Source organism: Brassica napus, chromosome C5 (assembly GCF_020379485.1).
Source record: "Brassica napus cultivar Da-Ae chromosome C5, Da-Ae, whole genome shotgun sequence".
NCBI classification, from domain to species: domain Eukaryota; kingdom Viridiplantae; phylum Streptophyta; class Magnoliopsida; order Brassicales; family Brassicaceae; genus Brassica; species Brassica napus.
In genome coordinates, this window is record NC_063448.1 from 19,250,562 (window position 1) to 19,264,690 (window position 14,129).

Below are 14,129 nucleotides of genomic sequence, written 5' to 3' on the forward strand. Positions count from 1 at the left end.
TCAAAACAATTTCAGAAACAAAATGGAATTACATGGAATTAGGGTGAGAAAGACGACATGATGAAACTGCATTGTTTCCACACGCGCCATAATTAAAATAATTTTTAAATGTGTCGATATTATAAATCCCTCGACACATGCGTCACAGACTGTTAATAATTAGCCTCGATATTAGGTTTGAACCGTATTTTCCACACGCGCCATAATTAATCGACAACTCAGTCGAATCAAGCAAGTGGAAACGTCACATTAGAATTGTATTATATTAACATTCACAGCCGGGTTTTGCCGTTTTACAATGACAGAATTATGATTAATTTATTTACGGCTGAGTTTCGGTCACTTATGGTTGGGTTTATCGTTAACTAACATTCACAACTGAGTTACCTTATACGTTTTTGCTGAGTTAACTTTAAGTTTTCATTAAGTTAACATTCACACCTGAGTTATTTTATACGTAGAGGCTGAGTTATTATAAAGATACGGCTGAATTAAACAAACACATTATGACTGGGTTATAGTACTTAATATACAAGAAATATGAATTCGACATGTTTACATTCAGGAACCGAAATTATCAGATTCAAAATATAGACAAGACATCACTTTCAGAAACCAAAATTGTCAGGACCAAACTCTTCAAACATGTGGACGAGATCACACTAGACTCTTGTTAACATCCACGGAGGCTTGTCGCCTCCGATTGCCCAAGTTCTCTTCAAATAGCGCATCTAGCAACGAAATAGCGTTCTGGCCACAAGATTAAAATGTGTCCAAACTGTCGAATTATGCCTTCAATCCCATGTGTTTTTGCGCTACTAAAAAGAAAATTACAAAACCATTGAGAACACACAAGAAAAATAACTCAGCAACGCTATGCTGCCATTTTAAGTGGACAAACTGTTCTTACAGCAAATTGAAGAAACCAGCATTCCTTAAAATGATCGGGAATTGCGCGGTATGTCGGCCAATCATGAACCCAGCCTTCTGCAAGAATCGACGGGATGACGAGAGAGAGATCACTTAAAAATTTGAACCAGATAGTACTGGTTGTGTCAAGTAATTCACCCGGACAAGGGCATAGAAGATGGAGGTTTTCACGATTTGCAGAGCTTAGTATCGCATTGACACTGTTCTCTAACATCGTCGAATAACCAGAAACAATCGTCATAACTTTTGATGAGGATAAAATGTTTTTGTTTAGGTTTTTTTTAGAGAGAGAAAGGTGTAAGAGAGGAGACAATATATAGAGAGCTACAGAACGTCAAACGTCTCGAGTTAAAATTTCCCAAAAAGTAGTTATTTTTTTCCCGCTAAACGTCAGGATGAAGTTACACATTACGGCTGAGTTACAGACCACATTTACGGCTAACTTAGTAAATGGGGTTTAGGGTTTAAGGTTGCTTATTTAGGGTTTAGGTTTGCTTTTTTGGTTTTTAAGTTTGAGATTTGGATTTATGGTGCAAGAATAGTTATAAAAACACAAATTCATGATAAATAACACAATAATAGTTTATGAGTTTTGAATTATGCTCACACCTTATATGTATCAGTTAAGTTTATGAGTAATTGTAAGACAAACATATACCTCAAGATCATGATTGATTCTAAACTCATAGATTCAATAAAGAAGACACATTCAGTTGATTATATATTCACTTCAGATATATAATTGGAGTTTCAATTTAACATTTTAAAGTATAAACATTTATTTATTTTTATTATAGGGTATGTTTGAGGTATGGCTTAGTTATAATATCGTAACGGCTGACTAATACTAATCGATACGGCTGAGTTATATAAACATGTTACGATTATAGGGTATGTTTGGGGTTAGGCTGAGTTACGTATATACGACACGGCAGGGTTATAAAAACGATAAGACTGAGTCAAATACTTAATAACAACATAAGTCAAGTACAAAATAACAACATAAGTTCATCATAAAACAACAACAACGTAAGTCAAGTACTTCATAACAACACATGTTCATTTAGCCATCATTTGGTCCGTCACAACATTTCCTCCTTCAGCGAGGATATCTGCTGCCATCTTCATCCGTAAACCTTGAATATTTTGATCGTTTATCCCATCAAACGTAACACCAAGCGCTAAACACTCCACAAACTTCAACGAATACACCCCACAATCGCCAACCTGAGTGTTTTGTGGAGTGTATCTTTTGCTCCTCCTTCTGAATGAGAACTTCTTCCTGCTAATGGGTCGGATATTGGCAGGAATATGTACACTCAACATAGCAGGAATCATGTGCGTCAGCGGTTTAAATGAATTCAGAATTCTCTGCTCACTTTTGAGTGTTACCTCTCCAAAGATTGGATCGTAGCAATCAATCTTCTCCTTCTTCAGATTCACGTGATACACAACCCAGTGATTTCCGCCGGTTTGAAGACATCCGTACAAGTGATCCATATCTTCATACCACTTCAAGTTTGTTCGACAATGATCGGGAATCCTACCATTTATCATATCTTCATAACCATTGCCTTTGAACATGAACATTGTGGGTTTCATCTTGAACTGAGCGTAATCGTGAATAGAAAAACTTTGCCACCAAACGTCAATGAAGGCAATCCGCTTGGACCAGAATAGAGTGGGCTCTCGCATGGACCTTTTAATGAGGACGTTCATATACACCACGACATGCTACATAAATAATATTAACAAGTCAGCCGTAAACAAATATATAACTCAGCCGTTATATAATAAAAGAATATATAACTCAGCCGTGATATAATAAAAGAATATATAACTCAACCATAAAAATTAGATAACACATCCGTAATAAAATAAAATAATATATAACTCAGCCGTAATAAAGACTTACATTATCAAACACCCATCCATACTCATTCTCCGGCCACGGTCTCTCATGGATGAGTATGCTGTAGAAGTCACTCTCATGATCAGCTGTTAGTACTTCTTTTGTACCTGGTGCTCTGGTGGTTTGGGTGTAATTGCCTTGATGTGTTGCATAAGTTTCTCCAATAGCGCCGGATCAACATGCGCTAGAGGGTCATATATTGCTGATGAAGGAGTAACATTCTTCCTCATGCACGTCGTTCCATCATGTCCTACGTTCGGAAAAACTAATGATGAAGAAACTGCCGCCATTGACAACCCTTTTGGAGTTAACCGAACATTTTTCTCCCGGTAGTCCTTAATTATGGCAGATCTAACCACTTCAGAATTCTCGACATCAGACTCCGGCGCGAATTCGTTCTGTTCTGCAACAACTTCTTCAGTTATATCAGCCAATGAACTGTCCTCTACATCAGGTTGTACCTTGCATTTTTTTACACTGTCACGCGGTGGAGTCACCTTTTTGTACTTTGACCCAGCCTGTTTTTGCTTCTTTAGCTCAGCCTCTTGTTTCTTCTTTAACTCAGCCTCTTTTTTCTTAGCCGCAACCACTTTTTTCTTAGCTTCAGCCTCTTTTTTCTTAGCTTCAGCCTCTTTTTTCTTATCCTCAGTAGCTTTTTTCTTAGTCTCAGCCTTCTCCTTCCTCTTAAATGCAACATCTGCTTGCGTTGCTTTTTTCTTCTCATCGGCATCCTCACCCTTAACTTAACAATACGCTTGCGCCTGCAGCCGCGTCCATAGGCTGGATCCTTAGCAGCCTTATCATCTTTGGTAGCCTTATCATCCTTAGTAGCCTTTGCAGGAGAACTACTACGAAATCAAGAGGCCGCATATCAGTAGCTTTATCGACACTACCAAACTCCTCATCCAAAGTCCTTTTCACCCCTGATTCCTTTTCAAGCTCCTTGGCCAAATTCTTTTTCGGTCCAAACTCCTTACCAGGAGTCGCAGCTACTAACGCTGGACTATTGACAGACTTCTGATGCGTTCAAACCACCGGTGATGCCATCGATAAAGAGTTATCTGATAATGGTGGAGAGGGGTTATCATGGTTTTCGGGAATTTTCCCAATCCCTAGATCTTTCAGACGCTCCTCCAGTAAAGCATTCACCCTGTCATCAATGGTCTTTTGGTCCATCAGTGGTCTGTTCCGGTCTAACTCGTAAGCTTCCAACCGTGAGTCAACCTGATCAAATTTTCTGGAAATAATATCCAGAGTACTCACAATGGTCGTTAGAGTCGCTTTGTTCTCCAACTCCAACTCTTTACTACCTTCCTTCTCGCCAGAACCCTTTCCCGCTGCATCAGCTTCAGACTCATTCTGTGTCTTAACTTTCTTCTGCTTCTTAGTGGGTGGCTCAGCTTCTGACGAAACTCCACCCTTCATTCTCTTCTTCTCATTCCCCTTCCCCTTTACATTCCCCTGCACTTCCCACAAACCTTTCACAAATCTACCTGAATGTATGTCTGTTATCAACCTAACGAGTTGTGGGTTGTCATCTTCACCCGGCCAAATAGGAAACATCTCTTCAATTGAGTCCTTCAAAACCATTCTCCTCACACGCACCTGCAACACCAGGTTATAACAAAACTCAGCCTCCAAACTAACACAAAACTCAGCCATCAACTAAAATAATTCAGCCGTGATTTAACACATAACTCAACCATCAACTAAAATAATTCGGCCGTAATTTAACACATAACTCAGCCATTAAGTAACTCCGAACTCAGCCATCAAATAAATTAAGTCAGCGTTAAACCTTACCTCGCCATGCTTTTCGATTTCGGCACACAACAATTTATCAAAGCTTGCACGTGTACGCTTTCCACCCCATCGCAAAAGCGGAACGTCTTCGTTATTGATCACTCTCCCAAAACTCTCACCGAAGCATGTGACGGATTCATAAGCCCAAATCAATAACGCGTCCTTCATGCCGCTTATTGTGTATGAACCTCCATCTGGAGCCAACGTTTTAATAGAGTCAATTAGAACTTCGTATGCAGTCCGACCCCATGGATACGACCTCATGGCTTCATCGTCGAATACCCTTATTGCATTTTGAAAGGGTATCCTTGAATTGTGATGCAAAAAATAGACTCCCATGGCTTGAAGAAGTAGCAGCCCCAACCACTTGCGCTTTTCAAAACTCCAAAGCGGACAGAACGCTAATGCTGCCTTCAGTTCATCTAACTTTGGTCTCATCCCAAGCGGCACCTTCAACTCCCCCCAAAACTCGTTGTATTGACCAGGTTCAAAATTTTCTGTTGGCAATGGACCTGTGTTTAGCCTAGTGATCTCACCAAACTCGAGCAAGCTAAACCTGATATCTCCTTCTCTATAACTCGCAGCTGTTTACACAGTAGATAGTGCACAGTCCTACCAGACCACATGCTTTCGCGTTCCGCTAGCCTAGCAACTACTCCAATGGGAGAGTTCACCAGTTCTTCCCACACATCAAGTCCTATTGTTTCTCTAACATGGGGGAAATGCCCTGGATGGAAATTGTGATTAATAACATTACCATCAAGGTTAGAAGACCCTTCAGGGTAAAGTCTTGGTGGGTAATCCCCTGATTTAACTTCAGCAGCATCCATATGATCATATAACCCAACAATAAAATCAGCCACAACAAAACAGTAACTCAGCCGCATCATAAGAGTAACACAGTCATAACATAACATTAGGTTATTCACGACACAAATATAACTCAGCCATAACATAACCATAACTCAGCCGCAGCAAAACCCTAACTCAGACGCAACGAAACCTCCAACAAAACAAAATCACAGCCGCAACACAACCCTATCTCAGTCGCAAAAAAATATAAATTAGATGAAATATAATACATAACTGACCCACAAACTCAACAAAACACAATATATAACGTCGCGATATCCTACCAGAAAAGACGAACTCGGAGATAAGAATGCAGCGAAGACGGCGGCGAAGACAATTTCGTACAAACGAGTTCAGAATTCTGATTTCGGGCACGATGATAACAGAGAAAACAGAGTACAACGACAGAGAGCTATTTCGACGAAGAGGAAGTTAACACAGACAATGTTGATGACGGAGAGTGGAAGTATCCTCGCGGTTCCTTCTTCGACGGTTCTTCTTCGAGACGACAAAACGATGTTCTTAGTTAGTTTTTTCTTAGAACTTCGATTTAGTTATGTTGGAGAAGAGACGTTTTGGTTTCTATTGTGATGGTGATGTGTAATTTTAATTACTGATGTGGATTATATGTTTAAAAGTAATTTCAATTAAAATAAACTAACCAAAAGCCTTTAGAATCATTTACTATGGATGTCTAAACATTCTAGTCATCTTAAAAAAATGTTTAACACTGTAGTAATAAACCAACTTTTGTTATACATTCTAGTCATTTTCTCTTTATGCTTTCGCATGTTTTTTCTCCTCAAAACAAAACAAAATTGGTATATTAATCCGAAAATAACATAAGTAGGATAAATCTAAAACCTTTAAGAACGAAGAACACTGAAAAAGATTATTAATGAACTCTACTAAACCAACACATTCAGGACAGTCTCTATCTGCAGTAGTAATTGACATGTCTATAAATGAGTCTCCGTTGTTGCCACTCAACTCAACAACAGAAAAACCTGCCATATGAAATGTTTCATCTTTCTCGAAGCTTAAATTCTCCACATGTCTCATCATCCGGTCACATCATCCACTGCTTTCTTCCTTGCGTGAAATCTAATTTTGAGCCCCTATAACAACGAGTCAACCAACTGATTCAACGTTTTGATGGGCTTTAAAGGCCCATTAATTTAATTTTGAGCCCCTATCTTCTCATTCAGATCCAATTGCCTCAGAGATTGATTCCCGTCTTCCATCTTCTTCTCTGACTCGCAATGTCTTGAAGAAGCTTTTACAACAATGGCGTATGGTTCTTTCGCTATCTCATCGAAAGCTCTAGTCTTTTGCCGTCCTTGCTATGGTGGCTCCATCAGAGATCTCCCTTTCTCCCTCCGCACGCCTACGGTTTCGTCTCCGTCTCCGTCTCTTTCCTTCTTTGATTCTCATTGGCTAAACCTCTCTAGTGGGAACTTTAACAGATTGGGCGTTGCGGATGCGTTGGAGCAATCGCGGCACCGAGAAACCTGGTGAAGCCACGCAAGGAAGAGAGCAGCGGTAAGGATATTAGGGGAGGAAGGAAGAGTAAGGATAAAACGACGCCGTGGAAGAAGTTAGATGCTAATGAGTTTGGTATACAGAGGTCCATGATCCCTGAATCTACACGCATGGTTCTCAATAAGCTCAGGAAAAAAGGTAACTTTTTGCGTCTTCTCAGCCTTTGTTAGCCTAATGTGAACCCCTCTCAAGCTCTTGAGATTGCTTTATACAGTTTTAAGTTAATGTATGTGGAACATTAGCTCTAGTGTTGTTTCTTCATAGAACTCGCCAAAAATCGTCACTTTTTTTTTTTTTTTTGATGTTCCAGGGTTTCAAGTATACCTAGTGGGAGGTTGTGTTCGGGATCTTATACTAGATAGAATCCCCAAGGATTTTGATGTCATCACTTCTGCCGAACTCAAAGAGGTTTAAAATGGAACTACACACATTAGTTTTGCTATCCCACCTTTCTGCCTAAGATCTTGTCTCATTTGTGAATCACCCTTGTGTGTGTACAGGTACGGCAAGTATTTCCCCGATGCCAAATCGTTGGAAGACGGTTTCCCATCTGCCATGTTTATGTCGATGATATCATCATAGAGGTTTGCTCAATGTTTTCACTCATTCACATGAAGTTATGTCATAACCACTTATCATCTGAGTAAGCTAGGGCTTGAAAAATAGGGCTCTCGGTTTCTTTCTCCTATGAGGAAGAACACTTTCTCTTAATATATCTTCCCTCAAGACTTAGTCGAGTGGTTCAATGTAACAGGTGTCAAGTTTTAGTACTTCAGCAAGGACTGGCAAAACGCCAAATAAGAACTTCAGAAAGCCTGTGGGCTGCAATGAACGTGACTACATCCGTTGGAAGAATTGCTTACAGCGTGATTTTACTGTCAATGGGTAAGCACATTTATCTATGGATTAAAATCCTTAATACAGAATGCATTAACATTCATATGTTGGATCTTTCAGGTTGATGTTTGATCCATTGGAGAACGTAGTGTATGACTATATAGGAGGAGTTGAAGATATAAAGAACTCTAAAGTAGGCAAGCTAATCATTTTTTATAGAAACCAATTGACACGGTCCTAACCAGTCTAGTTATTCTGTAGGTGAGGACAGTATCTGCAGCAAAGCTTTCATTTATAGAGGATAAAGGTCAGTTTTAGATGCAATGGTGGTAGTATGACGTATGTTTGTTTGCAAAAGGCTTCAAAAATGGTAATGGTGTTCACTTTACAGCTCGCATTTTACGTGCAATTAGGATTGCAGCGAGGTTAGGATTCAGCTTGACTAAAGACGTTGCTGTTTCTGTGAAGGAGCTTTCTACTTCATTGCTGAGACTTGACCCTGTATATCTCTCTTTCTTTTCTCTTGTTCTCCTTCTTCTTGCGAGGTTTGGACTGAACATCTTCTCTCGTCTTCTGCAGTCAAGGGTCCAGATGGAAATCAATTATATGCTGGCCTATGGGTCTGCAGAAGCTTCTTTAAGGTTGTTATGGAGATTTGGTCTCATGGAGATTCTTCTACCTATCCAGGTAGGCCTGTGGGTTCGCTTAGTTTGGTTTATTCGGTTCGGGTAGTTAACTGAACTTTTTTTTTGTGCACAATCTTACCGAACTAATCCTAAATAAAGTTTGGTTCAGTACTCCGTTAGTTCTTTTTTTGAAAATTCTACCGAAGTTTTTGATTTTGGTTAGATTTTGGTTTAATTTTGCTAAAGTTTTGGTTAAATCCAGTTATTTCGGTTAGTTCGGTTCAAAATTGTGTTAGGGTGGTTTGGGTTTTTGAAATGGTTTAGGTGTAATTTTTTTTAAAGAAGAAAACTAAAAACTGAACTTCTTTAGAAAACCTACCGAATCGTACTGAACTTCTAACCGAACTAACCGAAATTTTGGTTCGGTTTGGCGAGTTCGGTTAGGTTCAAAATCCCAGGGGCCTATATCCAGGTTTGGTGAAGAATCTTCTCTAGTAGCAGTGTGTTGTTGTGCATATTGAGTATTGATTCTAAATCGGTTAAACTATTCGCAGGCATCTTATTTTGTTTCCCAAGGGTTCAGGAGACGTGATGGAAGGTCCAACATGCTTCTGGTACTTAACTCTTCTTTCTAGTATTAGTTAACACTAGAGACTGCAATAAAAGACTCCATAGGGCTAACAGATTTAAAGCCTCTTACTTGCAGTCCATGTTTCGCAATCTTGACCGACTTGTAGCACCTGATCGACCATGCGCCGAGCTACTCTGGTTAGAAACCTCTCCCTTGTTGGTACATCTATTTTAGTAAATGGATTTACCAAGTTAACAATAATGGGAAAGAATAATAACCTCAGGATTGGGATCTTAGCGTTTCACAAAGCATTGGTCGACCAGCCTCGGGATCCCACCGTCGTAGCTTCCTACTGTCTTGCCATCTACAGTGACATATCTTTATCCGAAGCCATGGAGATCGCAAAGAGCAACACAAAACAGCACAACTCAAACTTCCAAGAACTGTCCGCTCAAGACAAAGACATTGCTGGCAGCAAACTATCGCAGCAGGTCATGAGCTTAGCAGAGTCTGTAAAATCAGCTGCGAAAAAGATGCATGATCGAGACTACTTAGCTAACGCGATGAGCAAATACCCGCAAGCACCAAGCTCTGATATGGTAACACATTGTGATCACACTACTGCTGCTGCATCTACTAGAGATGTTTTGACTGGGGTTGTTTTTTCAGGTGTTCATGTCGAGACCATTGTTGGAGAGAGTGCAGAGAATGTTTGGAAGTGTGAGAAGGAAGGGAGATGGAGAGAGAGGTGTGCCAAGTTTAGACCGCAGGATAAACTACAAGTCTCTTGCTCTTGGAGACTTTCACGAGACACGTCGTGTTTTCGCTAGGATTGTCTTTGATACCGTTTACCCTCCAAAGATTTAAGCCTAGAATTTTTCTTCATTTCACATTCAATTTTCAGATTAGTATCAACTATTTTTTTTTGGGAAAAAAATAGATGAGGTTCTAATTTTTTTTTATTGTTAACTAACTCCAAAGTTTCAAAAATTAATTGAATATCTTTGGTATGTAAAATGTTCTTTTTGCCTTTGTTACCCAAAGAAAATTACAAAAACTGCAAATATTTTTTAGTTGATGCCATGGAGACAAAATTTCATATTATTTATGAAAATACAAGCTTTGCTAGGAAGAGTTATTATTATATTTTTCAGAATTATAAACTGGCTTATTTTTTGGCAGGTTTCTTAGTGACATTTATTTGTAAAAAATCATTCTCTTTGTTAGTTCTTTAATTTCTGAAATCATTAATTTTATAAACTTAGTCAAATCTTTTGACCCTTTAGACTTTTACACAAATATTAAAAAACAATTAATTTTATACCTTTCCTAAACAAAAATAACATTTACTATCTATCTAATTATAATTCAACGAATTTAAAAACAAACTGTAGAATATAGAGCTCATCTATTAAGAAAACTAAAAAGCTGAGAGAATAGTAATCTCTTCTGTTCGATTTTCTAATTATTTACTTCGTGATTATGCCTACATGGAGACTCGTAAGAGATAACAACTCTCTGATGTTTAAGCTTAACTTTAATTTCGAGGCGTGATTATGAGTTAAATGATTATTTCTTTTACTTGTAGCACTAGTTCATGGAATTTCTTGTAAAGTAATATTTGAATACTTATCTGAATATTTATCGTCTAAAGATTATGCATGATGTGTTTATTTTATATAAACCCATTCAAAAGTCGGTTAGCTTCCATATAATTTGTGAAGAATTTTTTTTTTTTTAGCGATGATTTATTATGATATTACAATTATGAAAAAGATTACATAAATGATCCGACAACCGACAACCGACAATATTATCTGCCTTATAAGGATCTACGTCTAATTGTATCACCTGAACCGTCTTACGAAGATCACGTCTGACCGAGTTTACTTGCACCATGTTGAAGATCTCTTGTAAACCTTTCTTCCGTAGCTTACATAATTATTTAATAAATCGTTTTTTTTTTCGAAAATTAAAATTTGAACCTGCTGGTGTAGAAGCATTAATGAACCATTAGTCAAACTATTTGATTAAGCGGCTTCCACTAAAATTCCAAAAACTATTTAATGACGAAAACTTAAATGGCAAATCTGTTTATGTTCTGACGTAGACAATACAAATATCGTAGTCCATCGTAAGCAAATCTATAGAGCGTCACAAGTCGAACCTAGCCGTTTTGCAAAATTCCAAACCATATAATGTCACTACTAGTTTCATCTCATCGATCAGATCTAAATATTGATATTCTCGAAATGTACTTTGTGATATGGTTGTTGCAAATCCAAAATTTGGTAGCGTGGCCTTCCCGTCCTCTGAATCTTTGATTACTTAAAAATCAGAGTATTTTATTTTTCATTCTTTACTTTATTTTCGTCCGTATATTAAATTAATATTATGCCGAAAAGGTTAGGTGTACATGAAATATATAGATCTTACAGAATCTCTATGAATGGCAGATTGTGAGATATTTCTAAAGTGATTGCTTTAGAATATTTCTTTTGAAAATGATTGCTTTAGAATATTCACAGATAGAAGATCAGAAAAATATAAGAGTTTCACTAACTTTGTTAATAAAGAAATGAAAAAGCCGCACCAGCGTATGCAAACGCACCTCTGCTCTTCCTTTTGTTCATTTTAACATATATACAGGCTACTGAAGTCTGAAACTAGAGTCATATCATAGCCTTACATTTTTTTCGTGTCTCATTTTCTTCTCTCCTTTTAAAAGGAGACGATTTCCGGCAAGGTCTATGACCGTTAGTTGCCTTTTTTAATCTTTCAAATCTTTCCCTTGTTTTTAGTGGAACCATTTATCGGCTCTTTTGTCACAGTGTTTTATTTTGGAAATTATATTTTATTTCCTTTTCTTCTCAGCTCCATCTCACCTATTTCCTTCTCTGGTCTAGAGTTTTATTTCCTGTTTCCCTTTTCTTCTCAAAATTCTCTGTTTCTTTCCTAAACTAATGATTTCTCAGAAATTCGTGGCCGAATTTTGCCTTATTAATGGCAAATTTGCTTCAATCACGGTAGATCTACTGCCAAAGAATTTTTTCCTCCACCACGGCTCTACCCTGAATTCATCTCCGACGACTGCGAACATGGCTGACCTCCTCCACAAAGCGATAAGAGCTATGTCCATTGGTGATGATGAAGAGCCCCTTACCCTACCTGATGAACCTCGTTTCCGTGTTATTGATGAGAATGAAACTAGTATCCTTGGCCGCTTGCTGAACCCCGAATGTCAGTCCATGGCTCGAATGATAGACTATATGCCTACAGCGTGGCGTGTTTACGGTCGTGTTCGAGGGATTGCTCTCTCGAAAGACAGGTTCCAGTTTGTTTTCCAGCGAGAGGAAGATCTACAGACGGTCCTCAAAGATAGACCCTGGTCTTATAATCATTGGGCTATGGCTTTGGAGAGATGGACAGCTAACCCTCCTGATGACTTCCTCAAAACGATGGATCTGTGGATTCGGATTAGGCATATCCCAGTGGAGTTCTTCACTACTGATACTATGTACCGCCTGGCGTCAGAGGTTGGAAAAGTTGATGTTATTGCTTACGATCCTAAGGTTTCCCAGACTAAGGACTACATCAGAGCCAAAGTTTGCTTCAACCTGGATAACCCGGCCAAGGCATTCAGAAGATTGAACCTCAAGTCTGGTGGGACGGTGAACATTGAATTTGAATATGAAAAAATTCATAAGAGATGTTTTCACTGTCTGCGCCTTACCCATGAAAAGATCAGATGCCCACTTTTGCGTAGAGGTGGTGTGAAGGAGAAACAAGTATCTAATGACCGAGAGGCATTGCCTGAGCCTCGTCCTAATCTTCCCATTGTGAGAGCTTCACTACTGGATGAGGGCCCGCCTGGTTTTCCTCCCATGTTTCCGGAGCTTTCAAAGCAAGACCAAAAAATGGCTATGTTGTATATCTCACATGCTGATGAGACAGAACGCAGAGCTAGAATCGAAAGAGTCAAGCAAGGTATTGCTGATAGTGCTGCTGAAGCTTCGGTCCGTATCACTCGGATTACCAATGAGCTAGACAAAGGAAAAGGCCACGTTTTCTCTTATCAAGACGATACACTGGTCTCTAAAAAACAGAGACCCCTCTTACTTGGAGCTTACTTAGAAGGCTATGTTCAATCTCTGGAGGAAGGTGAGACTGATTCTTCGGCTACAAATGGCTCCTTTACGTCTGCTCCCACTGCGGTTCTGTCGGGTTTTCAGCTTGGCCCTTCCTCGGGAGGGCGAGTCTCCGGGAACCAAAATGCCAGCAAGACCCAAAGGAAGAGGCCTCCGTCCTGGAAGAGGAAACCCAATACCAGTCGTGCCCAGGCTTCTTATCCTGCTCCTTCTCAGCACCTGAACAAGGCAAAGAGAAAGTCTTCTCCCCCTCCACAGACAGCGTCCGAGAACAAATCTGCAAAGCTTACAGACCCTACGGTGGCTTCCGTATTGAAGCCGCTGCTCCCCCAATGAGCATTTGGTGTTGGAACTGTCAAGGTGCTGGGAGTACTGAGACAGTTCAGAAAATTCGGGAAGTTAGACGTCTACACTTTCCGGATTTCATGTTTTTGATGGAGACTAAACAAAAATATGCGTATGTTTCTGGATTACAAAAAAGCTTGGGTTACGATAAGTTGTTCACGGTGGAGCCTAATGGTTTAAGTGGTGGGCTAGCTGTGATGTGGAAGGATAGTTACAATGTTGAGATACTGTCTAGTGATAAGAGGATTATTGACATGAAGATTTCGTCAGGTCCTTTGGATTTCTTTCTCTCTTGTATTTATGGAGATCCCGTGCGAGCTAGGAGGCAGACGGTATGGGATCGTCTTGTTGATATTGGGTTGGTGAGAGACACGGCTTGGGTCCTCGCGGGTGATTTTAATGAAATTATGTCTAATGAGGAAAAACTTGGTGGAGAAGAAAGGAGTGAGTCAACATTTTGGGGCTTTCGTAGTATGGCTCAAAACTGCAAGTTGAAGGAAATTAGAAGCTCGGGTAATATCTTCTCTTGGGCGGGGAAAAGAGAATCAGGTTGGATTCAATGT

General features: G+C 39.3%; 3 protein-coding genes across 4 annotated transcripts; 2 read left to right on the plus strand and 1 right to left on the minus strand.

The window, feature by feature from the left end:
* Window positions 1-1,989: 1,989 nt before the first annotated feature.
* LOC111206187 lies at window positions 1,990-5,475 on the minus strand. Its single transcript, XM_048757295.1, has 6 exons — window positions 5,274-5,475; window positions 4,646-5,229; window positions 3,992-4,447; window positions 3,596-3,859; window positions 2,950-3,525; window positions 1,990-2,664 (listed from the first exon to the last, which is right to left on the minus strand). Exons 1-6 carry the CDS (start codon window positions 5,473-5,475, stop codon window positions 1,990-1,992), a joined length of 2,757 nt encoding a protein of 918 aa, XP_048613252.1.
* Window positions 5,476-6,686: 1,211 nt separating this feature from the next.
* LOC111206220 (poly(A) polymerase I) lies at window positions 6,687-10,103 on the plus strand. 2 transcript variants are annotated; one of them, XM_022702645.2, is made up of 13 exons: window positions 6,687-6,889; window positions 6,964-7,177; window positions 7,350-7,447; window positions 7,540-7,623; window positions 7,794-7,924; window positions 7,997-8,069; window positions 8,138-8,183; window positions 8,268-8,377; window positions 8,456-8,563; window positions 9,057-9,116; window positions 9,209-9,270; window positions 9,357-9,672; window positions 9,743-10,103. In XM_022702645.2, exons 1-13 carry the CDS (start codon window positions 6,785-6,787, stop codon window positions 9,938-9,940), a joined length of 1,605 nt encoding a protein of 534 aa, XP_022558366.1. In that variant the 5' UTR covers window positions 6,687-6,784; the 3' UTR covers window positions 9,941-10,103. The 2 variants fall into 2 exon arrangements, with proteins under 2 accessions (XP_022558366.1, XP_048614513.1); XM_048758556.1 differs by lacking the exon at window positions 9,057-9,116.
* Window positions 10,104-12,171: 2,068 nt separating this feature from the next.
* LOC111206186 lies at window positions 12,172-13,557 on the plus strand. The gene has a single exon (XM_022702561.2). It carries the CDS (start codon window positions 12,172-12,174, stop codon window positions 13,555-13,557), a length of 1,386 nt encoding a protein of 461 aa, XP_022558282.2.
* The last annotated feature ends 572 nt before the right edge of the window (window positions 13,558-14,129 follow it).

Bases quoted from the DNA above. Each gene is read 5' to 3' on its own strand.
- LOC111206187 (XM_048757295.1), bottom strand. From the start codon at position 5,475: ATGGATGCTGCTGAAGTTAAATCAGGGGATTACCCACCAAGACTTTAC. The intron at 5,230-5,273 runs GCATGTGGTCTG...CTGTGTAAACAG, and splicing joins TAGGCTAGCGGAACGCGAAA to CTGCGAGTTATAGAGAAGGA. The intron at 3,860-3,991 runs GTGAATGCTTTA...TGAACGCATCAG, and splicing joins AAAAGACCATTGATGACAGG to AAGTCTGTCAATAGTCCAGC.
- LOC111206220 (XM_022702645.2), top strand. From the start codon at position 6,785: ATGGCGTATGGTTCTTTCGCTATCTCATCGAAAGCTCTAGTCTTTTGC. The intron at 8,070-8,137 runs GTAGGCAAGCTA...GTTATTCTGTAG, and splicing joins AAGATATAAAGAACTCTAAA to GTGAGGACAGTATCTGCAGC. The intron at 8,378-8,455 runs GTATATCTCTCT...CGTCTTCTGCAG, and splicing joins CATTGCTGAGACTTGACCCT to TCAAGGGTCCAGATGGAAAT.
- LOC111206186 (XM_022702561.2), top strand. From the start codon at position 12,172: ATGGCTGACCTCCTCCACAAAGCGATAAGAGCTATGTCCATTGGTGAT.